The sequence below is a fragment of the Melanerpes formicivorus genome, unplaced genomic scaffold (assembly GCF_026170545.1).
Source record: "Melanerpes formicivorus ecotype bairdi unplaced genomic scaffold, bMelFor1.0.p_v2 SCAF_6, whole genome shotgun sequence".
NCBI classification, from domain to species: domain Eukaryota; kingdom Metazoa; phylum Chordata; class Aves; order Piciformes; family Picidae; genus Melanerpes; species Melanerpes formicivorus.
This window is the reverse complement of record NW_027142358.1, coordinates 11216630-11241285: the sequence shown is the minus strand read 5'-3', so window position 1 is coordinate 11241285 and position 24656 is coordinate 11216630. Positions and strand designations below refer to the sequence as shown.

General features: G+C 38.6%; 1 protein-coding gene across 4 annotated transcripts in view; it reads right to left on the bottom strand.

Annotated features, from left to right (window-relative positions):
* Window positions 1–847: 847 nt before the first annotated feature.
* The window catches only part of PLCE1 (phospholipase C epsilon 1), a 142236-nt gene continuing 118427 nt past the window's right edge, over window positions 848–24656 (bottom strand). For 2 of the 4 annotated variants that reach the window (XM_068139681.1, XM_068139683.1), the window contains 16 exons: window positions 24333–24449; window positions 24092–24250; window positions 23278–23401; window positions 21200–21241; window positions 20365–20489; window positions 19566–19683; window positions 15310–15441; window positions 13907–14197; window positions 13005–13168; window positions 12078–12339; window positions 10770–10888; window positions 9556–9684; window positions 8612–8821; window positions 6725–6886; window positions 6347–6565; window positions 848–5665 (listed from right to left, as the gene is read on the bottom strand). In XM_068139681.1, the coding sequence (XP_067995782.1) occupies window positions 5486–5665; window positions 6347–6565; window positions 6725–6886; window positions 8612–8821; window positions 9556–9684; window positions 10770–10888; window positions 12078–12339; window positions 13005–13168; window positions 13907–14197; window positions 15310–15441; window positions 19566–19683; window positions 20365–20489; window positions 21200–21241; window positions 23278–23401; window positions 24092–24250; window positions 24333–24449 (2553 nt within the window). In that variant the 3' untranslated portion in view covers window positions 848–5485. The remainder of the gene's footprint in view (window positions 5666–6346; window positions 6566–6724; window positions 6887–8611; window positions 8822–9555; window positions 9685–10769; window positions 10889–12077; window positions 12340–13004; window positions 13169–13906; window positions 14198–15309; window positions 15442–19565; window positions 19684–20364; window positions 20490–21199; window positions 21242–23277; window positions 23402–24091; window positions 24251–24332; window positions 24450–24656) is intronic. The other 2 variants (XM_068139682.1, XM_068139684.1) reach the window with 1 other exon arrangement.

The following is a 24656-nucleotide window of genomic DNA, read 5'->3' as shown; positions in this document are numbered from 1 at the left end:
TTTTTGGTTTTTTTCCCCCCTCTGATCAATCTTGGTAAATTGAAATTACTGAATTGCAGTTCTGAACTGTCATCATGATTGAATTCTCTACTACAGTGTCTTCAATAAGCCATCACTGTAAAGCATACTGGACAAATTCAGGGTAAGAATGTTGTCTTGCTTTGGTTTTTAGCTTGGAAGTCATTTTCTCCCCATTCCTCAAACATTAGCTATTACCTGCTTGGTTTGGAATCCATTTTCAGCTGCATGTTGTCTTTGCAGGCAGTAAGTAAAACATATGAAATAACTTAAAACTGACTACTGACTTCATCTGGATTCCATTCTAAAGGGGAGTGTGGTGGGCTAAATGTCCCTGACTAGTGGCTAATGAATTTAGTAGTGTGATAATGATAGATGTTAATTAAGTTTTGCAAAACTTTTGTCCATGTTGCTTAACCTTACCATAATTAGAAAACATTCCTTTTCCTTGAGGGCATTTAGTTCTTTATCCTGACTTTTTGTTCTTAGATAGTTTTATAAGTAATTCTTATTTTAATACATTTTTCTAGTGTTAATCAGACTAGTTTACCAAATTTCAAGTACTTAAATTCCCAAACATTTCTGGAGCAGACATCTGTCTATGAGTGGATTAGAAAATGCATACTTTACTATGAAGATTACAAACCTGCCTACATAATACTAACAGGTAATATGTGTTTCTTGCTGTGTTTAGGTTGCTACTCCCATAGCTTTTGAGTAGTTCTTTTCAGTTGTTACATGTTTGCAAATATGGATGGGGGGGTGGCCCATTTACCAGTATTTTGTGAGTTCAGGAAGGCAAAAGCAAAGGAGTCAACATCTTAAACCATTTATTTATTTTACAACATATACAAATACAAATTCAAGTCAGCAGAGATAAAATAGTCCAGGTGGAAAAGTCACTTTTAAAGTTGTTCATTTTACATAGTTTCCAAACAATAATAAAGACTGGCACATAGTGATGTTGCATTGTCAGAATACTTGGACACGTTTTAAGAGGCAGACGAAGAAAAATGTACAACTAAGTCCTTCTGAAATACCCTATACATGTATTGGAGCAAAATCTATTTACTGCTGTTTATTTTTGCATTTAATTTGCTAACTCTGCCAAATGTCTAGCACTATTGAAGGTACAAAATATTTATCACAGACAGGTACATGTAGTGGGCTACCCTAATAGTAAACCAAGTTTTATAGTGGAATAGTAACAGCCCGTGATTAAAAGCCAAATGTTAATTGAAGCATTGGAAGAGCTAGAGCAGAACAGACAGTTCAGTTTCAGAAGGTGCAGACTCAACCTTCCACGGAAATGTGAAGCCACCAGCAATTCTTCTTTATCAAAGACAGAACTATGAATGTAGGAGAATGCATTCTTCAACTACTTAGGTATTTCCATGTTAGTCTTCAATTCTTGAAAGCACATGGTTTCTAGAAGGAGAAGGATTCTAAAGATGGCTGTTGAGACAGTTCACCTACTTAACATTTGTAGCAATAAAAATAATGTGACTAGATTTTAAAAATGAAAACTGACATACTATTTTTTTATTCTTCTAACTGCTAAACTTGGGATCAATAAGGGAAACAGGAAACCTTCAGGCAGTAGGAGGTACCTCCTGGCATGCAAACTCGAGCAGTGCGGCCAGGATCTGTGGCTGCCCAGCTTTTGTCCCATACAGTCACACCACTGGAAGCAGCACATGCTACACGAGGAAAAGGTAGCAATGGTTTTTAAATAGTATAGAATAAAATACTTCTGTATTTTAGCTAACAGGCAACAGGGGGTGACGCTTCCACCTGTAAACTGTTCAGCACCAGGCCTGCTACCACTCAGAGACTTCCTGTTTCTGGTAGGTGTTGATGATTTACATTCCTTTCCTTCAAACTTTATCCTGGAAGCTGCTTCCTGTAAATAGTTTATAGTGTAAAAATGAATGTGTTTTCCTAATTGATGTCCACACCCAGCCAAAAGTACAGACCAAGTCACTTTGTCAGTCCTGTCATAGGAATGTGTGGACAAGTATTCCTGCAAAAATAAAACCTGTGGCTAGGCAGAATAAGCTTTCCTATTAGAACAATAGCTCAGCATGTGAAACCTGTTTAACTGGGCTTTCACACAAGTTAACAAACCTTAAATAAACTGTTTAATGCTGCAAGTGGTATTGTATTTTCATTATTAGGATACTTGGAACCAACACAGATTGGAAAAGGAAGGATACTGTATTCCTTTCCAACTTCACCCCAAAACCCAACAAAATTCACCAACAAAAATCTGCTTGGATGTCTACCAACACGTAAACTTGAAACTAAGTGACATATGTGCATCAGTGAAAATACCGGACCAGTGGCATTAGCCTTAGATGATTTCAGTTGTCTACGTGCCTATAAAGTTGGAGGGTTTTAAAAGGAAGCCAAGTATTTTGCAGTTCTCTTTCACTGTGATAAACAGCAGCAAAAGCAGCGTTAGCCTAATTGCTGAGGAAGATCCATACTCACATTAATAAACTGTTCCCAAATCTAGGAGATTGGTGTGTTAGCAGAAATAGTACACGACTACTCTACTCAAGGTGCTATGAACTTCAGGCCAGTGCTAGACCTGCATCGCACAATGTGACATGGCTACTCTGCTCCCTTGATTTCCCAAGGGCTTTTGCTTTTTAAATTCCTGTGACAAATCAACCTCTAGTGGATGAAGACATGGGTGTAAGAATGTTCCATGTTGAATCTCATCAATTAGCAAGCGTGTGTTCCAGACTACTGTGACACTAGAGGTGAGGCCAAGAATTTTATTTCCAGTGCTGCTGAATGCTGGGGGAGGGGAGCAGCCAAACAGGTAAGTGCAAACTCTACAGGAAAGTTAACTATTGTTTCTAAAATGCCATAAAAACACACACACAAATCCCTAGTGATGTGAAACTGCTACTTTGTTATTAAAGTAACAGACAGAAACTAACATTAAAAAAAAGGTTACATTAGCTGAACTGTGCAGTAGGCTGATGCAAGTATTTCCTAGTGACGCAGAAGTATTTCAAAGCACACTATGCATATAAAACAATGGGTGAGTTGTAACATTTTAGTCAGTGTCAGTCCTGCATTATGCATGTGCCACAGGGGTGGAGGGTAGGTAAAGTACAGAATTCATTCTTCCAGGGGCCAGCTCTGCCTAGTTAGAACTCCTGAGTGAAGAGACTGAGCTAGGAGGGAGTTGGTTTTTTTAATTGGATCGTATTGCTGAACAAATTGCTGCTGTGCTGCATCAATACTGAAGATAAATAAGCAGTGGGAAGTGTATTGGCCTCTGGGAGCATATGCCATGGGGAAGTTTCATTTTTGTGTGTCTGTGGTTTATTTTTCCCAAGAGCTGGAAATGACCTCAAGAGGGCACTTCTTTGCTTTGGTAATGGCTATTTCATAGGAATTTTCTGTTGAGTACAGTAAATACTTTCATTGCTTTTGGTGACAGAGTGCAGATTCTGCCTGCTTGTTTACAAGCCAATTAATGACTTTTCCTTCTTTTATTTTCTACTTATTGTAGGTGAGGTGTTGGTTGTCATGAGACTACTGCCTGTAACGTTTACTTTCGTCCTGCACTATCAAAAATAAGCCTCATATTAGTTGCACTGCTGTTCTACCCTTTGCATGATGCAGCTTCTCTCTTCAGAGTAGCAGTTTTGTGCTGATGTGGAGTGAGCTGAAGGCTACAGTGCTCTGTATTAATGGATTTCTTGATTTAGTCACAGCAGGTATTGAAATGCTTTGCTTAGGGATTGCTCTGGGGAGACAGAACACATGCAGAGCAGTTTATTCACCACAGGTACTCTTCCTGTGGGAAATCAAAGGCATAACTGATTTCAGTAATTGTTTCATTTGTACCCCTTTGAGTTGGTATGGATTGTTTTAACTAATCACATTAGTAACTTCCATGGAGGAAAAAAAAATGAACCACCACCAAACACAACTAACTTCAATATCAAAAGGTGAATTCAGCGAAGATAAAACTTACAACAGGGTTTCTATGTAAACAAAAATGTCAAGAGTTACGGCATAAGAGCTCTCAACGCTCTCTGGGTTTAACAGGCAAGTAAAAAGACATTTCCTTACTGTAGAGAAAAATGTATTTGGAATTCAGAATTCTGAAATGCTAATTACATTTATCAATGCATTATTTTGAGTTTGGTCAGTTTGGGGGCATTACATTTCTTGTGCTGAAAAGAAACAACCAGAAAAGTTCAACTATTATTTTTTTTTCCTTCTAAATTCAGAGAGAGGTAAAAGTTCTGCATTTCCTAAAAGGTAAGTGTATGACAAATACATTGTACAGTGGCATGTACTTTGGAACATGCTAATAAATAGTCTTTAAACACAAGCCTGGAAAAACAGAATTCATGTTGTTCCTTGTCAAAGTATCATTAGCAGTCAGGTGTATTTAGCTATTGTACATTATTTTGTTGAAGTAAATAACAACCATAAATAATCCAAGTGTTTTGTGTATGCTCAGCAAAGTTAGATATGCAAATGACGTTACAGTATATTTAAATCTCTTTACAGTCACTTAACAGTGTTTAACAGAAATCTTCAGATAAAAGTGCATTATTTTAATATAATACACATAAAACCCCGCTCTGCCTTCAGTTTCCTATAGAGGCAGCTAGCGAAAATTATCTTTTGCTTAAAAAGGGGAGGGCGAAGACACGTTTGTTTACAACATAGAGTCAAAGATAACTTCTGCATCCACCTATCAAGAACCTGCAGTTGTGAAGATGTGGGAAGAGGAGAATCTTCCTATAGCTGACAGGCATCTGCCCAATCTACACAACATCTCATTAGGATCCCTGGATTCTGGATGTTCATCCAGCAGCATTGTCTGGATTAAGCATCTACAGCACGGGACGCAATTGCTGACCAGTTTGGTCCACAGCAGCTTCCTTCAAAGGCACTGCAGAAGGATTCAGTGATGTAAATTCCAGTTTTGAACAATGAAAGAACAAATGCAGAAGAGGGAATGTGACTGGGATTTTTACATAGCTTGCTTTGCTTTTCTTGCTTTGATAATTGAAGGGAATATTTTGTAAATGAAGGTATTACTTGACTTCTCTTAATAATTTAACAGTAGTATGACACTGCATGCTAATTAATGCCTTAATTATTAGGTGTCTGTGGAAAGATAAATGTAATCTTGTGGGCCATATGCAAGCTGGGATTATCCAAACCAAAAATATTTTTTCATTTGCAATGAGCTGTAACTTCTCAGATGGTATCTCAGGGCTGATCTTACTGCATTCATGAGCACCATTGTATAAGGCTTCTGTAGCTCTTCCTGTCAGTGCCTTGTACTGCACCACAGTAACCAACTCTGACTTTGAAAAAAATACTCTGTAAATCCTGTGAGTGACCCTGAATGAGTGCACAGGGTCAGAATCGGTATCTCATACCTGACTAGACCGTACTGTACTGTAGGCAGCAGTGGCTGCTACTCCATAAGGTCGCTAAAAGTCAAACTGCACGGAGACCTCTCATCCTTGCTCTGCGGACTGTCTGGCAGGACCTGCAGAGGCGGTGATATGAATCCTCGGTACTGCTTACTTGACTTGGTTAACTTCTTGAATTCACTGGCAAAGGAAATGCCTTTTCTTTTGTCATCTCGTGCTGCCTGTTAACAAATAAATGACAAATCACAGAAGCAGTTTAAGAGACTGTAAAGCAGGCCTTCCTTCTGAATACAGCATGGCTGTGCTTTCACAGCCAACACATTCTTCTGATTGTTCTGAGTAATTTAATTGAAAATTAGGCATTGCCAAAGATACGTTTTTAACATATTTGGTATAACCTTGTATGAAAGTCTGTGCCACAATGACTTTGAAGTGACAGCTGCTGTGGATTAGTGGCATCTGCTGGAAGAGAGAACACAGCTCCGTTTTCCAGCAGGCTCGTACTTCATTCCTGCCATTTTTCAAAGCCTGAGATAAAGCAACAGAGTAACTTTTTCACGGAGCAGGAATAAAAGGGACTTTATTCCAGAAGTGTTCAAGTTCTGCCCCTTTGAATAGCCCGGCTTTGCTATGACGGGAGCCAGAAAGCTGGTAGCAAAAGAGAAAGGTCGTCATGGGTTTTGCAGACTGTGAGGGAATTGTGCTGCTAGACATAACTGATGCAGTTTTGCAAAGAAAAAATTAAGGGAGGTATGGCGGACAGGGAAATGTGCTTTTTGCTGTAGTCTCATCTTCCCACCCACCATCATGCCAGTCGTCTCTCCCTCCCACTGGAAGTAGGTTCCCATTAAACTGATCATGCACCATCTATACAACCTGCTGCAAAGAATTCAACCTTTTACCTGAACCTGTTCTTTGAGTTTAAGAATAAATTTTCCTGCACCCTTCCACTTGCTTTGGGCTTGAAACACGCATTCTTGATCAGAGAGAATCCTTTGAGATGGTTTAGATGTCATGGACTTTTTGTTTGCTGGCTCTTTAGTCACCTCTTCCAAGAGCACATAATCGCTTGGGTTTGGATTGCTCAAAATGCTGTAGGAGTACTTTGCTTTGCACAGAGTCTGTTTAAAAGCAGGGGAAAAAAGGAAGGCATTCCTTCAGATTCAGGTTACTAAACTGATTCTTCCTCTAGTCCTGAGAACAAACCCCACCTTATCTTGTGTGAAACCAGCCTCCACCCTGCATGTTACAGACCTATTGAATGGAAAGAAGCTGCTTACCTGCTGTATGACATCCTGAGCTGTGCTGAAGCGGGGAGCTTTGATGACAGTGCGTGGTTGCTCTGGAGAGACATCGTGTACCTGAACAAAGAAACTGTCATCCTCAGAGCTGATGGCTGCATCTTCCTTTGCTTCTTGAAGGGCGTTTCTCTCATTTAAATTCTAGGGGTGAAAAAGGAGAGCCAAATTCATTTACTTCAGAGGGGTAAGTAATAGCTGGTGGTCACAGGTGGTTTTTACGACATGGCAGTAGGAGACCGCTGTTGCCCCAGCTCCATTTCATTAAGTGCATGTCTCATATATAAGAATTGACAAGCTACTGCTGTGTTCCCAAAATCACCGGCTGAAATACTTGTCAGAGTAGGCAAGGATTGGAGACATGCATAGTACCACATTATGCAAAAATGGTCACTTAAATCCTTTATTTCCTTAGAGATACAAAATAATGTTTTGCTATGTAATGGTGACATTAAGGTGGGGGACAGTGGCAAGTGTCCTTTTTTCTCCTTGTCCCTGCACTAAAGCCAGGAGAATTTAGAGCACAAGAAGTCTGAGTGAACATTTTCCTGTGGAGCAAGAGGAAGACTCGGGTTTCTCTGTCCTTTTTCAGCTCTATGGCTACTGCAGTTTTCAGACAATTCTTCCCTGCACCTTCTCTCAGGGCATTTTTCTCCATCCCCTTCTCAGAAAGCTTGAATTCATAAACTGTATCACACCCTGCAAGTCACTCACTCCTTGTTTATTTTCATGTAAATTTGCAACTTCATTTCCAGCTTCAAGATCTGCAGTAAGGCTCAAAATTGCAAATAATGCTTTCAGGTCCTAGTATCACAGGACAAAACTACAGCATAATTTTCACACGCACAGAGATGTACTTTAACCCATGTTTTCTGAAAGAATGGGGTTTGGCCCTGGCACGTTTGTGGTCACATAGACTTCCAAACTAAATGTTGCAGGCATTTGAATTAATAAGGCTCCTGTTTCCACAAGCAAACTTCTACCTAGTAATTAGATATTAGGAACAGAAGAAAACAGAATACAGATTTGAGTAATATAATGATAATTTGTCACATTGAGGCATTTTAAAAAAAGTATCAAAACAATCAGTTAAAATTATATTTTCTTAACTTTAGAGGATCCCAGAGGATCTCTGTCACTTTTGTATGTAAATCTTGTGTACATGAACATTTTTGTGTCCATGACTAAGCACACATTATCATGCTGAGCTGACCAAAGGAAGTGCCTCTGGAAATGAGATCAGTAAATGCCTTTCTCCTGCTTTTTTTGTTTCTTTCTCACAAGCCTATTTTCAAGCTGTGGATGTTTCGCTTATAGTTTGAAGTAATTATTCCATCTTCTTCCTTTAAATTAGAAGAAATCACCTATTTCATTATTTCAAGCTACTGTTGCTAATTTAATAATCCTTTGAGGTTTTTTTAGACTTCTTTAATATTAAAATACTTTCTCATTTTTCTGAATAGAGAAGTTGCCGACATCTAAAGTGACTGAAAATTGAGTCCAGAGTGCTGTTATCTGTGATCCTTTGTTATTAACTATTATCTTTCTTTATATTAATTTCCTGTAACATCAAAATCCAGATTTCCATTAAATTAGAACTATCAGTCAAAGCAGTAGTCTGGTGTCATTGAACTGTTGACTAAGGACAACATGGCTGATACTAGAGCTGAGTGAAGCCAAATTAGTGTCACACAGGTGCATGAAATCTAGTTGTGCTCACTCAAGAGTTATGTTTGTTTTCAAACAATGTACCCAGCATTCACATTACTCACCAAGCAGTGAAACAAATACTGCATCCTTTTGTTTCCCGGTCATAACAGCTATTTTTAGCTACTTTTGTAAATAACGATTTATTTAAAACAGACTTACTTCCTCTCGGGTTTTAAAGAGAATCCTTCCAACATATCCTTCTTCTGGGAACCAACTGTTCAAAAGCTGCACTAGTCCTTCCTCGGGACCAATCACCCTCTGGAATGGTGGTTTTTTGCATTCACTCTTTTCTTTAGATATAAAGCTTTTCTCTTCCATCAGAAAATAGTCTGCAGCACATGACTCGGTGCCTTTTGTGGTAGCCAAGAGCTAAGACAGACCACAATAAACACACAGCAATTAGAATGCTAATTATAAACACTGCATTATTTGTAGTTATAAATGAGAATGAATAAGGAAGCTTTAGGAATCAACAACTGTGCTGATAGTGCAGGCAAGATTTCTGATGTGCTATTTATTATTCAGATACTTTACTCCAGGGTAATGTACTGTTCTTTTTACCCCGGCCAAGCAGTTCAACTATTCCAGACAAGGCAGTACTATTTAAGCTTATTTCTGTCCTGTTTGGCTGCCCAGACAATTTATTCATAATCCCAGGACAGTACAGTCTTTTCCCACTGCTAGAATAACAATCCCTGTTGAGTTAACTGATTTTTCTACTCATGAACTTAGCCCTCTAACTTTTACTCTGTATTGCTTCCTATGGTGCTCAAGTCCGAAGAATTGTTTGTCCTTGTTGTAAGGGCAGCCCATGCCTCCCTTGCTCAGAGAGGCTGCTTTTCTCCATGCACACAAACAGTGAAAAACTAATATGGGATATCTTGTAAGAGTATGAACCCATTCTCTGATGCCAAGATTGGGAAAATGTCACTGATGATATTCTGTGTTTGCAATAGAACTAATTCCACAGTAATGCATTTCTAAAATGCCTCCTTACTGTGCTGAAGGAACTGCGTGTGAGAAATGCAGGCAGGTATGTGTGTCCAAAAAGATGTCAGTGTGGATTCTTGTCATTAGAGCCTGCAGTTCAGTGGGCAACATACCTGGTGGAGAAGCTGTGCAGCTGTGGTCCCCCCACTTATATTAAAAACTGTGAAAGGCTCTGGTCCCGGAATTCCATGAATTGTCACTTTGTAAGTCATGGCAGCTTTCCTTTCCCCCATGCTAAACAACTGTTCAGACAACATTCAACAGGTTAGTGAATGTTTTACACAGGTGTGCTATTTCTCAGCTGCTTAAAGGAAATTGTACATGCAAGTTGCAAGGACCTGGACAGAGCAAAGCTATCAAGCTAATACATGACACTCACACTACAGGTCAAAGCATTAAAAAACCCAAACCAATCACAACTCAACCCCTCAAAAGATCCCACACCACCCTGCCTTTAAGGTGAAAAGAAAGAAAAAGCAAGTTTTCCAGTGAGAGTACCTAAACTGACACCAAAGGGTAGACCTCCATCACACATCCCTTCCAGCTAAGTTCAGACTAAATGCATTCAGCATATGAATTACTAGAGAAAAAAATCTACAGCACTGTTTTACCCTCCAAACCATTTGTGTTCTTCCTTTCTGCCCTACTAATTCACCAAAATACTTGTTTGGCGTGTATTCTCTGGAGGATAATACTTGCAGCACACGCAGTAGCTCAGGTTTTATCTACCAATCTAGGAATTGCAACATGATAATATGCATGTTTCAGGTTACTAAAACACATGCAACCCAGGGAAGCTAACATTAAGGGCTATTTTAAAAACAACAACAACATCAGTACATATTTTTTATATATACATATACTATACACACATCTGTATCTGTATACATGTACATATAAAGATGCATGTCTTATACGTGCACATATATAAATATGTATGCATTTATGGAAACATATGCTCCATCATTTCCTGTAATAGAATTCAATTTTACTCTCATCCTACTGTGGGTAATTTGCATCTTCCCTTTTTTTTGTGTCCCAAAAGCACTGCTTATGGATTCATGCATAAAGGAATCCATGAGGCAGCTCTGAACCTTACTGCCAGCACGGGAGTTCTGCTGTTATACCTAAATACACCAGAAGCCAGACTTTGGTAAGATTTACCACACTTTCAGCCAGGTAGGATAACTACTTCCACCAAAGCCCAAAAGAAGTAGTCATTAAGGTACTCCTGAAATATGTGTAGGTTTAAGGGCTAACATCTTTGAACAGTCTGGTTCTAGAAGTCATAAAAATCTATGGCATTCACAAAGAATAATCAAATTACCATAGACGCAGGCAGAGTGTTTCCAGAGGGACTTTCTTCCATTCTCCGGCTATTTATGAATAAACTAGAAATTTCTAATGCTTCATTGTGCAGGTTATGGAGCTGGACATGTCTATAACCTAAAAAGAAAAAAGCCTTCTGTAAGTACTTTGTGATATCCTAGGATACAAGTCTCATAAATGGCTAACTCAAATTTCCTGTATTTATAGTTACAATTTGCCACACCCATAGGATTTAATGCCCTGTAGTAATGCTGCATTAACTCTTTGTCTGTACAGCAGTGTAACCCAAATGCTGAAATTGCTGAGTGGCCCATAGAATTGCAGAATAGTTTGGGTTGGGAGGGATCTCAAAAGGTCATCTAGTCCAACCCCCCTGCAGTTAGCAGGGACATCCTCCATTACATCAGGTTGCCCAAAACCCTGCTGAGCCTGACCTTGAATATCTCCAGGGATGGGGCCTCAACCACCTCCCTGGGCAACCTGTTCCAGTATCCCACTACCCTCATGAGAAAGAACTTCCTCCTAATGTCCAACCTAAATCTACCATTCTCTAATTTCAGACCATTCCCCCTCATCCTATCACTGCAAGCCTTTGCAATCAGTCCCTTTCCAGCCTTGTGGGCACCATTCAGTTACTGGAAAGGCACTATTAATATCTCCCTGGAGTCTGCCTGTTTTGCCACAATATTCCATATGAAATAGTGAAATAGTAGAATGTAATGAAACAAGTACAAAGTCTCACTGGTAAATGCATGTCCATGGCCAGATCTCCTCACACGCTAAAGCTGTTGCGTGGTATTACAGTAGCACAAAGTGCATACAGAAGTGTTTTTACTGTTCTGAAGAGCTGAGGCTTCCTTATTTCTCTCACAGTTTTTTACCCTTCCTTTACCTCTCCTACAGCTACATTTGCAAGCAGTGCAATTCTCCTCTGCTTGGTGATTACAAATTACAGCAGTTCCTTGGGCAAAGGGCAGGGCAGAGCGTGAAATACTCCACACTTCCTAAGGGAGCAGCCAGTCCTGAGGTGAACACAACCTGACGCCACAGCTCAGGATGGCAGCAACTGTGTACATGATATCCCAGTCTCTGCAACAGCACAGGATCTGACTTAGAAGTCACTTGGGAAGCCTCCAGCTCCCAGGGAGCATCACACTGCCAGGACAAAGTATATTCTCTGATACTTGTTCCTTGTCTCCTCTAGATAAATGCAACCAGCTGATTAAAAATATCCCTCTGTCAGGAATCAGTCCAGGAATCTGCTGGACCACTTTGGCATGGGGTGTCACTGCAAACTGCACTGTACCTCTTTTGAGAGCTTTCAGGGGAATGATTCTCTGAGCTGTCACTGCGGAGCTGTTATTTTCAACAACTGCGAAGCGAAGAAAGACCAAATCCTCGAAGTGAACCCGGAAAAGGAACTGTTCATTCCACATGGGGTTGAGGGTGTTGCGGTGAATGGGCTTCGTCCGGAAGTGGCAGCTATCCAGAGGCATCCCCAGGACATCCACTTCAATGCACGGACTGCCTATGCTATTGCTAGGGCAGACGTTCTGCCCAGACACAATCTGAAGCCGAGGAGTACATGGGAACACCAGTTAGTGGAGTAATTGTTTTACTGTCACAATCCTGAGCTAAACGTTACTTAGCACACTCTTAAGCACAGTTTGCTAACATGCTGACCTAATTACAATGCTTCCCTATTTTTGTAATTGCCAGGGCAGTAATTTCAGAAGAAGAGATCCTTGAACCACCCTCCATGACACCTTTGTTTTGAAAAAAAATACACTACACATCATGACTGTAACCATTCAGGCATCTGAAAGTTACTCCAGATGAATTCAGCAGTAATCTAGTCAAAAAAGATCTGATTTTTGTCTTCATTACTCCATGGTGATGGAAGCAACCTTTGGCTTGTTTTGGCATACATAACACAAAAATTAGTGTGTAGTCCCAGGGAAAATGCTTTCAGGAATGGATTTCAATGACTGCTGTGAAGGAAACAGTGAAAGCAACTTCAGATACAAACCAGCCAATAAAGTCAAATAAAGACAATGATTTGCTCCTTCCCTCTCCCATTTCTCTTTGCTATGCTGACCTTCAAAAGGACAAGCAACAATTAAAGGTTCAATATTCCCATACAGAAGTATGACTGTAATGCTGCTTACAGACTATTAAACATTTTCTACTTCTATTTGTTTGACTGTCTGAAATTCCCCTTTAATGTACTTACTGTTAAAGAATATATAGCTGGCTCCTTATTATCCAGATCTCTTTCTAACGGGCAAAACTGCTGGTACATTGAACAGCTTTTATCCCACAGAACAGGAGGCTTCAAAACGTATCCACAGCCACCATTAGCCTCAAACATGGCTGCATTAAGTTGCAGAGGAAGATCTGTGAAAGTAAGGCAGTCAAAACTGACAAACAGCAATGAGACAGTGGAAAAACTGTAACAGGGAAGACAACAAGTTTTAAGTATCTCTTTTGGTTTAGTCATATCAATTCTTGGGTTTCAGATAGCTGAAATTTGTGTATCCAATCCATTCAATAATTCTAAAACTACAAGAAAATTCCTTTCTTCCCCCTCTTTCCATTGTCTTTATCCAACTGTAGGGTTTGCCTACACCTATTCTCTTATAGGTTTCTAGGTATTTGCCCTGAATTGCAGAATGAAAAAGCATGGACCATGTAGCTTTGTAGATGACCTAATAGAACCTCCATCAAAAAGGTGAAGGAACGTAAGACGGACAGAACATGGCCCCAGGATGATTCGAGCAATGTTAAAATAGTATCCAAGGCAGCACTTCTACGTTCAGTGCCTGTTATTAGAAAGGAAAAACAGTTACTTGAACTGGAGAAAAAAGAACAACCTTCATTGATAAAATGGAAGCTGTTGCCGTCCAGGCACTTCTGTGCTATCAGGGGATACACTGCACTGGCATAAAGTTCCTGAACTCTGGGATCACTACTCTCAAGACCCAGATTGTCATAGTATGACACTGCTTGTGCTGAGGCACACAGACAGGTACATCCCCTTGTTACTGCAGGTCAAACCAAACAACAAATACAAATTCACAGTTTAAGGACTTATTTCACATCAACATATTAAAACATGCCTCCATGTACCCATACCATCTGTTTGGTAGTTAAGAGCCACAAGCTGTATGCCATGGAGCCAGAAGATCAGTGGATGGGGATTTGAAGAATCGATGCGTGTGGCAGCGGGGTAGGTCCTCAGGAGCTGACAGGTGGTGTGCTGGATCAGCTTCTGAGAGTAGCGCCTGCACAGCCGCTTGGCAGCGTTCTCATTCAGGGAGGAGATGTGATAGCACTTAGGTGTCCTTATGATAGCACTGAGAGAAGCTGGAGAGTTGTAAGGAGAGCAAGGATCTTCCCAGGTCTGACGCATTGCATCAAAAGGGCCTGCAAAATAAACAGTACCCTCGAGTTACAGCTGCAGATCCAAAGCCTCTGAAAAGTCAATGTTTTCTAGTGAAGCACATATGCACTCCTTTGTTGTTGTAAAAAAGGATGATCCTGGAAAATGACACTACTCAGTGCTGTCACATTCATTCTTACACAGTGAGAAGAGTCCACAAGAGGACACATAATGTTTAAGAATTGATACTGTGATTAGATGTACTAACAGCTGTTTTAATAAATAAATAGTTAATCATCATTTGCCTCAGTAGAATAAAGGAATACAATGCTGCTGTTCTCATTTATACATTTTACAGGAGGCAGGGAAGCAAGTTTGAAACCCATCTGCTAAATCTTCAAACAAGCTATAGAGGCTTCAAGACTCAGGGGACAAAGCCAGCAAAAACCTTTAGAATTGAGTACTAGAGGCCTTCATTTTTAGGACACTGCCCTCTAGAAGGGAATGTCTGCTGCAGTAGTGCCCTTGAGCTGAAACAAATGTCATATTCATGGAGCCATAAAATGAGTACAAGAAAGGGTACAACTGTAACTTTCTGTTCATTCACCTGAAAGGCAGGGTATTTGGGTGCCATCCCTGCTTCAGAACCTTTTCCCTGCTTTCCTTATATTTCTTTACATCTCTTCATATGCAGAAGTACAATTTTCAAAGTCGCAGACTGAATTACTTGCAGAGTGTAAATACCTCCAAGGAGGTATTGCATGGTTATACACTTGGACTTAGTTGAAGTTTAGGGAACTCAGACACCTCGGACACTAAAAATCCTTTTCTGGATCTACTCCAATAATTCTGCCTTCATTCATAGCTTTTAAAACACAAACTTTAAGATACATAATTTAAAATGTACATTACTTTTGAATAGTTTATGAATTGAGGTCTTGATCTTCCTGACCAAATTACCCTGTTTTAACATTCCACAGTCAATGTTTCAGTTATAGCAGCGTTACCGTAATAGCTGCTGCACAACAGAAAAACCATTCCAAAGTTTAACATCTTACACATTGTAAAGTATTTGATCTACAACAACTTGGTCTGGTGCATTTGCTGGATTACAGAGTCATTCCATGTGAGTGGTGAAAGAAGATGCTAACTTTACCTTTTCCAGATGCTTTGGCAAGAGTAGCTGCCTCCCCAGGGCTCAGCCTACCAGGATTGTTGCCAAAAATGGACTTCCTGCTTTTTCTTTCTTTTCCTCTGCTAGAGCCAGATGGGTTTAGAGTTGACAAGCCTGTTCCCATAAATGTAAAATAAACGAGCCAAAAAACATGACCAAGAGGGCATGACATTTTCCATCATATTTTATATTATTTTTGAAGGCATGAATACTCCTGTTATATAGTTCACAGGGCAGGCAGTGTATTTTTCTCTGTAGCTTGATTTTAACATCTTAACATACATACATGCCTTTACAAATGTATATACTAGGTATGTTTATATATATCATGCATAGAAAAACTTACATTAAGCAATAAAACATACAGTTACCTTTGTGTGATACAACTTTTACCCATTTTACTTTTTGGCTTGAGGAGGGGAGTGGCTCTGTCTCAAATTACCAAATGCTCCTTATTAATACAAAAAAATTATCTGCACTAGCAAGGACTAATATATTCATCCTTACAGTAATTAAAAGAATAAATTAATCACTTGTAGAGAATCAATAAAATCTGTACAGTAGTGACTATCATGGAAGCCACCTAGGACAGGATGTCTACATAATTGCAAATAAATGCAGGGAGTCAAAGATATGAGGTAATGGGAAGAGCCTAAATGCTGTTGATTAAACAGTTTAACCTCAAGATGTTTCCAGAGCTCTCTTCTTCTGTTTAAAATTTCTATTTCAGTGATGGGAAACATGGTAGGTGTGTAAAATCCATTAAATATTTAATGGTCAATATATATTAGAAGCAGAGTTGGAAAGCTCTACTATAGCTATTATTGAAACATATGCATTCTAGTAAAGTAATCATTAAAATCATGACCTAAATCCCAGTAAAGTAAACAGACTTAATCCCCTTTAACGCCAGTTTCATTCCGTTGACTTGGAAAGAGTACATGGCAGAGCAGAATTAAAGAAGCATGATTGTTATTCTAACATCCACACCAATGAGGTCTGGGATTCTCTGAGACCCAAAATGTACTTGTGATGTAAACTATAACAGAGCAAGTACATTGGGACACACAAAAAAAGGACCCTCATAAACTCACTTCAGTTCACGCCTGCCTAAAGACAGTCTGTATTTAATATCAATATTGAACCTACAAATGTAAATCAGAAGATACATTGGATTTTCTTCTACCAAAGCCTCTCCACAGCTGTAAATTTTCATCTCCCTATCTTTACGGGATGCCTGTGGGTCCTTAGTAAAATTATGCTGATGGCTTCAATGGAACTGCTTGGGTTAGTAAAATTTAGCATATGCTTTCATATCCTCTCAGTGTTGGAGGTGTACTGTGTTATTGTGCCAAAGCATAAACACAAACCACACACAACGGTAGAAGGTGACATCAGGGAATATGAACTGACTATAAGAATGAAGTGTTGTGCACTGTCTGATTCTAGCACTATTTAATCCTAGTTTTCAATGGATCAAATGGATTTGGCAATCAAGACCCAGGTTTCAAAATCCTGTTGTGGAGACAATCACTGAGGAAACAGATTAATCTCATGAATCACCAGAGTGTGCAATGCAAAACATGAGGGTTAACTGAACCCAGTGTGATGGCAATGGGGTAAGCTGAAGCTGGGAGTTTTCTTTCAGTCTTTCCCATGGCCATGATTTGCATGTGGCATCTCCTTCCAGAGGCAAGCACCATTTTTCACTCCAGTTTAAACTTGACTCCAAACTATAGCACCACTTATTCACAGAATCATAAATTCATAAAATAATGGAGGTTGGCAAGGATCTCAAAGTCATCTGGTCCAATTCTCCGGTCAAAGCAGGACCAGCTTAGATCCCACAAAGTCTTTTATTTCCCTACAATCCGTATGCTATATCTTTGAGTTTCAGAATTCAGTGCCCACCTTATAAACAAACTAAACTTTTAGATTTTTAAACCAGAGGATGGTAAACTACCCTGTCCTTCATACTCTAACCATGCAAAAGTAACAGGTTAAACTGTACTTGTCACCTTCTCATCACATGTCTCAGACCAACAGCCAGCTAGTCTGTGAGTTTGCAAGCCCTGAAAAAGAATTTACAGTACTTTTGCAGGTAGGGTGTGCTTCACCTTAATTTCTTGAAGAGTGATAGCATAGGAGCAGAGATGGAGATAGTAACTGAATTCCATCATGGTTAGCTGAGGTGACTCCCTGTTCTCTGCAATTAATTATGCAGATCCTGGTTTTATGTACTCAGCTTTCTCTACTCATTGTGTAAGGATCTTCAGCACCAAGGCAATGAGCCATGTGCCACTGGTTTGTAGCACTACTGTGCTCCATTTTGCTTCACTGCCTTCAGCTTGGGTGACCCCAAAAAACAGACTTTCATCCTCTTAGATAATGGTATGATGATATCAAACAGACTGAAACTGAATTTAAGAAAGGACTGTAAGGGTCAAATCCCACTGAAACACCAAAGAGCTGTGGTGGATTCCTTGTTACCAGAGATTTTATAAACAAGAAGTGTTATTTTCTCCACATGATAAATTGTGTTTTGACCAGGGAGCACTTAGGGAAATCTGTGTTACTCAGTAACACTAGGGCAAGTGAACATAATGGTCCTTGCCCTTTTTTTAATAGCCACAAGTCAGTGATTAACATTCAGGGACACAGGCAACTGTAAACACTGAGTAGAAATACATGAAGACAGGAGAAATAAAATATTTACACCATTGATCAACCATATATTCTGTCTATTTCCATAACTCTTTCATATCCTGAGTTGGTTAGGAATCCAGTCAATACATCTACATAGTTGTAGATCTACCATTCTGGTTCTCATTATTAATGGACAATACTGGAGAATAGCAGTGCACCATGTCTGTGCCTCCAGCTGAGCAGAGGAATCTAATCGGCAATGTGGTGGCCATGAAAGCCCACGTATCTTGCACAGGAGGCAGCATTTGTCTCAAAGGAGACTAACTTCTATAGCTGCATGTGTTCATCTATGAAGGAACTCATTTTCTTAATTGTTCTATTTATGTCCCCTTTAAAGCTAGAGGAAGAAGTTCAATAATGAGAACAGGTGTTTCTTTTATAACTAAAACTGCATTAAAAATAACACAACACTTTAAAGTTTCCTTAGAACTTCAGAACTTCTTTGTGTGTTGAAATGCCTGGAGGACCTTGAAATATCTCTGTTTAATCTTGAATATAGTTCTTAAAAAAAATATTTTGTTTGAAAGATACCTCATTGTAGATTTCATTCAACAGCCTATCAGATTTGAATGTTGGGAAATTATTTTTACAAATGACACCTACTATTCTTAAAGTTATAAAAAATTATAAAAGAATGTCTCTCCATTTTTCAGCATGTTTATCTTGCCTATTTGACACTATTTGATGTTTGGTTAGCTTCTCTAATCTGATTATAGTTCTGTTTGTGTAAGATCATGATTTGGCAGAATTGCTTACTTTTCCACAGAGAACCATCCCATTAAAAAGCAGGTTTTTCATTCAAAGCATTAAGTATATCAATAAACAATAAATTATCAATTTAAAAGTATTTATGTACACAGTATGATCCAAAACTTACTCAACTTCTTGTGTCAGTACTGAACAAGTGATCTCCTCTTTAGTTTTTCCCTCTGCAAACATTATTCTTCCTACCATACAAAAGAAGACCCCTCCTTTTTCCATAACCCCTTCCACAAAGATTGTGTCTGAGTGTTCCATCAGCTGTCCTCACCCACCCCATTAAAAGGCTGCTTTACCCCCTACTCCCAAATGGTCCTCTGCTACCCACTTGGGAAAGAACCAAAGACAAAGCTATAAGCAGATGTGAAACACACATAATTGAGATCACAAAGAAATGTAACAAGCTCTTCCTGCAAGGCTTTAAGAACATTTTCCTTCCTAACTGAGTATTGTCCTTACATGGAAACTCAGATCTCTTCAGATAAAGCTTTCTGTTGTCTGTCATTTGGCAGTGAGGCAGTTGTCTAAGTCATGAAGACTGGCAAATTTCACTTTTGTAAACATTTTAATATAATAAACAACATGTCTCCACATAATTTATGAATACTATTTCTCAGCCAGGAGCTATTACTGTGTAGACTACCAAATCATCAAGAAAAAGACTCCTCAACTACTTCAATTTGCAAATGCTTGTACTAACCTATTCAAAACATAAACACAATGTCTCCAAGGATTAGAAAGCTTAAAGCAATAAACCAGGGCATTGTACTTACCAGGGAACTTTACAGCTTGACAGTAAATGACAAGATCTGATAGCTCTGGGGCTATCTGTCTGCTTTCCTTCTTGTTTTGGGGAAGATAGAATTCCTCACCCAGCTCCATATCATAAACCTAAGTGACAATTCCAAGAGCATATAACAACAAAATGACTGAAAGTAGTCTTGCATATCTCACTTATGTCCTTAAAATCCTTCCTATACAGTTTATTGTCTCTCTATCTGCAGGTTTATGAATCAATACCTGTTACTAATACTGTGGTAGCATGCAAAGGTCTCAGAGACAGTTCTACAAACATTTGGACAAAAAACATCCATGGTCAGAAGAAACTACAGTTCACTGAACAGCAATGCACTGGTTCACTTGTCAGATGATTTAACAAAAGGTAATGTGCCTATCTGATATCATAGTGTGGTATTTTAAAGTTATTTAGATACACAAAAATGCTGAAAATTCAGATACATCTTCATTTCCATTCATGTTAATGGAAATCAGATATCTACATGAACTTCTTGATCTAACTTCAATGAATCCCTTCACTGAGATCAATGACAGTTAAGATTTTCAAGCAGCCTGTATATACAATAATCTTTGAAGACTTGTCTTGAGCATGATGAACATTTGTGCTGTTTATTCTATTTCTTACGGTGTGCTTCCACGCTTTCTACTCTTTGTCTTCATCAAAGTGCATTTGCCATCTGATGTCTCAGTTACCTAAACTGCTCAAATGCTTTTTGAAGTTGGTTGTATATCAACATGTGGCTGAGAAGAAAGGGGGAAAAAAATCAGAACTACCTTTCCTTTATTATTGTAAGCAGCACAATCAGCCTTCTTTATTCGTTTGGCAGTCTCTTCATTATATTCATACTGCAGTTTATCACTTGATAATTTATTCTCAGGTCGGTCTTCAAGAATGTTATCTAAAAAATTAATGGGATTTTAATAAACACAAAGTCAAACCATTTCAACTGGAAATTTAATCTGAATTAACAATCTTTGTGGACAGTGAAAATCATCTGAATAATCAGATGCCAAAATAATGCATTTACTGGTCAAATAATGCTTTGCTCTGGTTAATATCCCACTTCTTTTAAAGCCCATCCTTTTGTGCTCAGAAGATGCTTAAAACAAAATTATTTAATGAACTAAGCTTGCTATCTGAAAACAACTCATATTCCTGAACAACAAAAAATTGCTCAAGTCCAAACACAATCACATCAAACATACACAGCTTTGTACAGCAAGTTTTAGCCTTCCTCTCCTTACATTCACCATGAAGAAGTATTTTTCACATCTACAGAAATTCCTCTTCAAAGCTAAATATTTATGAGAGAATAACACATATATTAATTTGGTCTTTCTGGATGGAAACATTGTAACTGTCACAAAAGGAATGGTTTTATTTCATTCTTGATATTCCTGATGATTTAACCACGTTCTTTTTATGCATAACCAGTGTCACACATGCAGCTTTTTAACAGTTCCTGACCAGTTAACAATACCATTTGAAAATATCTCATTGCATCTTTAATATGAAGTAGTAACCATATATTCACACTGTCATATTCAACAGGCTGGAGATGCAGTGCTGATTACATGCAGTTAAAATGCTCAACCAAATGGCCTTTACCTTCCTGGCTGTTAGGAGCAGGAGAAGCATTAAGGACATCAGCTATAGGGAAACAGAGTCAGAGAGGGAATAAGAGTAAAGGAAATTAAGATTTACAGCCAGAGAAATGAAAATTAAGTGTCAGTTGTAAAACTATTAGCCTTATGAAAATCTATTAGGCTTATGATCAGTAAGGAAAATAAAACTGAAAATCTCTTAGAAAGTTTACAGACCATTATTTAGATTAGTTTTGCCAAAATAGTAATGTAATTAAAAATCTCAAGGAATAACAATCACTGTAATAAAGTAGTAAACCATGCTGGAGATTTCTTCATATATCGGAACGTGTGAATGTTTCATGCTAGCTTTGGATTTCTCAAACCTTCTCTTAACTAAAACATTGCTGAAACATTACTTACTGCAGTTAGCTTGCAATATAATATAGTCCTGCTCTATGTCTTAACAAAGATCTGTTTTTCACAGCAATTTACATCTACAATATCTCCACCTTGTCCCACATAAGCAGTATTCTTAAGCAGCTGTTAGGCCAATTTTCTATCTAAACAGAACTAAAGGCAGCACTGGCACCAAACTCATAAATGTTGATGTTATCATAAATAATATGGCTAACCCACAGGCAGTGTCAGGTCCTGAACTGCTTTCATTAATTTTGTGACTATTTTTAAAGTCATTAAACACAGGAGCAAGCAATGTAAATATGAAACCAACTGGAAAGTCCTGCACTGCAGGGCATGCTTGAGCCTTCTCTGAACGTGGTACCTAGAACTAGACAGGTGCCCCATGACAGGACAAGGGGCAACAGATACAAACTGGAACACAGGAAGTTCCGCCTTGAAATGAGGAAAAATGTCTTCATTCTAATGATGATGGAGTGCTGGAACAGGCTGCCCAGAGAGGTTGTGGAGTCTCTTCTAGACTTTCAAGACCTGTCTGGATGCATTCCTGCGTGACCTGCCCTAGGTAATCCTGCTTTGGCAGGTTGGACTCTACAATCTCCAGAGGTCCCTTCCAACCCCTACCATTCTATGGCTCTGTGATCCTTCTCAAGATGTGGAAGCTAGAAGTGGACACAGAAATCAAGTTGTGGCACACAGAATTTTTTCACAAAAGACAAAAGATGGTTTGTTTTCAGCACTGCTCCTGATGATCCCCATCTTTTGGCTGCCACTGCACACCAACCTGAGGATTTCAGAGAACTTTCAATAATTCCATGATCTCCCAAATTGATACTGCCATTGCTGATCTTAGAATCATACAAGCAAGATTTAGGTTTTTCTCCTAAATGTATTACTTTTTGTTCATCTACACTAAAGTACACCTGTAATTATTTTGCTCCTTAGTCAGCTTTGTGACCCATTGATGAAGTTTAACACTGGTGCAGCATTTAAGTAACCGAAGAGTATCGCTTATGCCATTACTGCTCTATTTGGGCAAATGCACTGTGATCTACTTTGATAGATTCTCTGAAAATTAGCAATTAAAAATAATGAGCAATCCATTTAGATGTGTCCAGCTTGCTCAAGCCACACAATAGCGTTTTGACAAATGTCCTTTGACAAAACTTGAAAGGATTAATGCTTCCGACTCCAGCTGTGTGCTCTATCAGAATCTATCAGCCTCACAGGGAAGAGAAGGAAAAAAAGATGCATGACTTCAGCTCAGCCACCTCACTGTGGCACATTCCGTCCATCATCTGTAATTGAATCTAACATGTCAGAAGACTGGAGAGCTAAGGAAACAGTGGAAACTGCTAATAGCAGTATCATTTATCACTTCTGGCATTCTAAACATTATATCCAATCTATAAAATGCTCATAAAGGTGGATTTATACTAAACTGCCACTTCCTGAAGGCTAGGATAGGTCAGACTTAAAGTTACACTCAAGTCCTTCCTCTATGCAGGCAAATTATTTTCACAGTATTATACTGGACCAAACTGCCATCAAGGACACAGAGCACATCTTCCTCTCACAACAGATCAACTTACCTACATCATTCCTGAAGTAGGGTATTTACATGCCTTATTGCTACAGTTCTAACAACAGCACTGTAACGAATAAATAAATATATATTGTTACCATCAGAGAGAGATTCATAGTCATAGTCATACTCATCCTCTTCATCATCTTCCTCTTCATTGGTAGGTGTTGGGTTGCCAGCACCGTTGTTAGCCTGTGCTTGCATATGAGCCAGCTGGTGAGCCTACATCAACAGAACCACTCATTACACAACTGCTAAGTAGTTTTAAAAAGCAAAAGAGTTTCCACCACTGTTTGCATCTTAATTTATTTCTGTCTCAGCATACATATGCATTTATATATACTAAATGAGAAATAAGATTGTTAATATCAAACTAAAATACCATTTTAAAGCTTTGAATATAATTTGTATTGATAGAAAAACACCCAAAAAGGTATTATATTTAATTAGTATGGGAAAATGTCCCATTTTTTTTTAGAAGACAGTGAATATTCAAACGCTGATAAGATCAGTGTAATTTACTTATTTTGATACAAGAATTCAATTCCAATTCAGTTGTGTCAACATTTTGGGTACAGCAATTAATTTTCAAGGATTCAATCACTATTTCTCAACAAATATGAATAGTAAATGTTACAGCCTCAGAATGGAACTTGATTTACATTTATCACATAGGGCATGTGGCACTAATTACAATATTATGCAGTACTGTAAAACTAAATTACAGTAAAATTTTGTTATGTTGTATCCATACATCACTATATGTCTTGCTTACTTATCTGAAAGTGTTGCAATCCACTGTGAACCTTCCAAGAATGAATATACATTAGACATATTGAAATGGTAGAAACTTCAAACAAATTATTTCTACCAGAAGTTAGGTCTCACTTTGCTGTTAAGGAAGGACTTTACCTTTTGCTTCAATATATCCACTGGTGTTTGATGGGCTTTCAGCTTCTTGTTTTTAAGCAGGACTTTCCTTTTCAGTTGGCCAGGTGAAGGAAGCATGGGATCATCGGAAAAATCACTCTCAAATAAAAACTTTGTTACCAGCTTATCTCCAAATACATTCTGAAATATAAAGAATGTGAGATAAATTATGGGAAAACCCAAGGCATGTGCTTAAAATAATTTACTACAGTTTATGGCCTACCTTGAAAATTTCAGCCATCTTGCGTTGCTGAGGCAGGGAACAGTGGTTTTCTATTGATATGATAATGGGCATGTCTGAGGTGATAAATGCATTACGATCAATAGCTTCAACTACCTCCTGTGGGAAAGAAAGGTCATTGAAAGAATATGTGATTGATTATTTTGCAGCATTAACTGCTTTAACTTACTCTTAGCTGAAAGGGGGGGAAAGGAGGCGTATTTTTTTCCCTATGAAGAAAGAATCCATAATTTGCCTTTGAAAGAAGCTCCTACAGATTAACCTACTACAGTAACAGATACTTATGCTAGTCATGTTGACAACAAA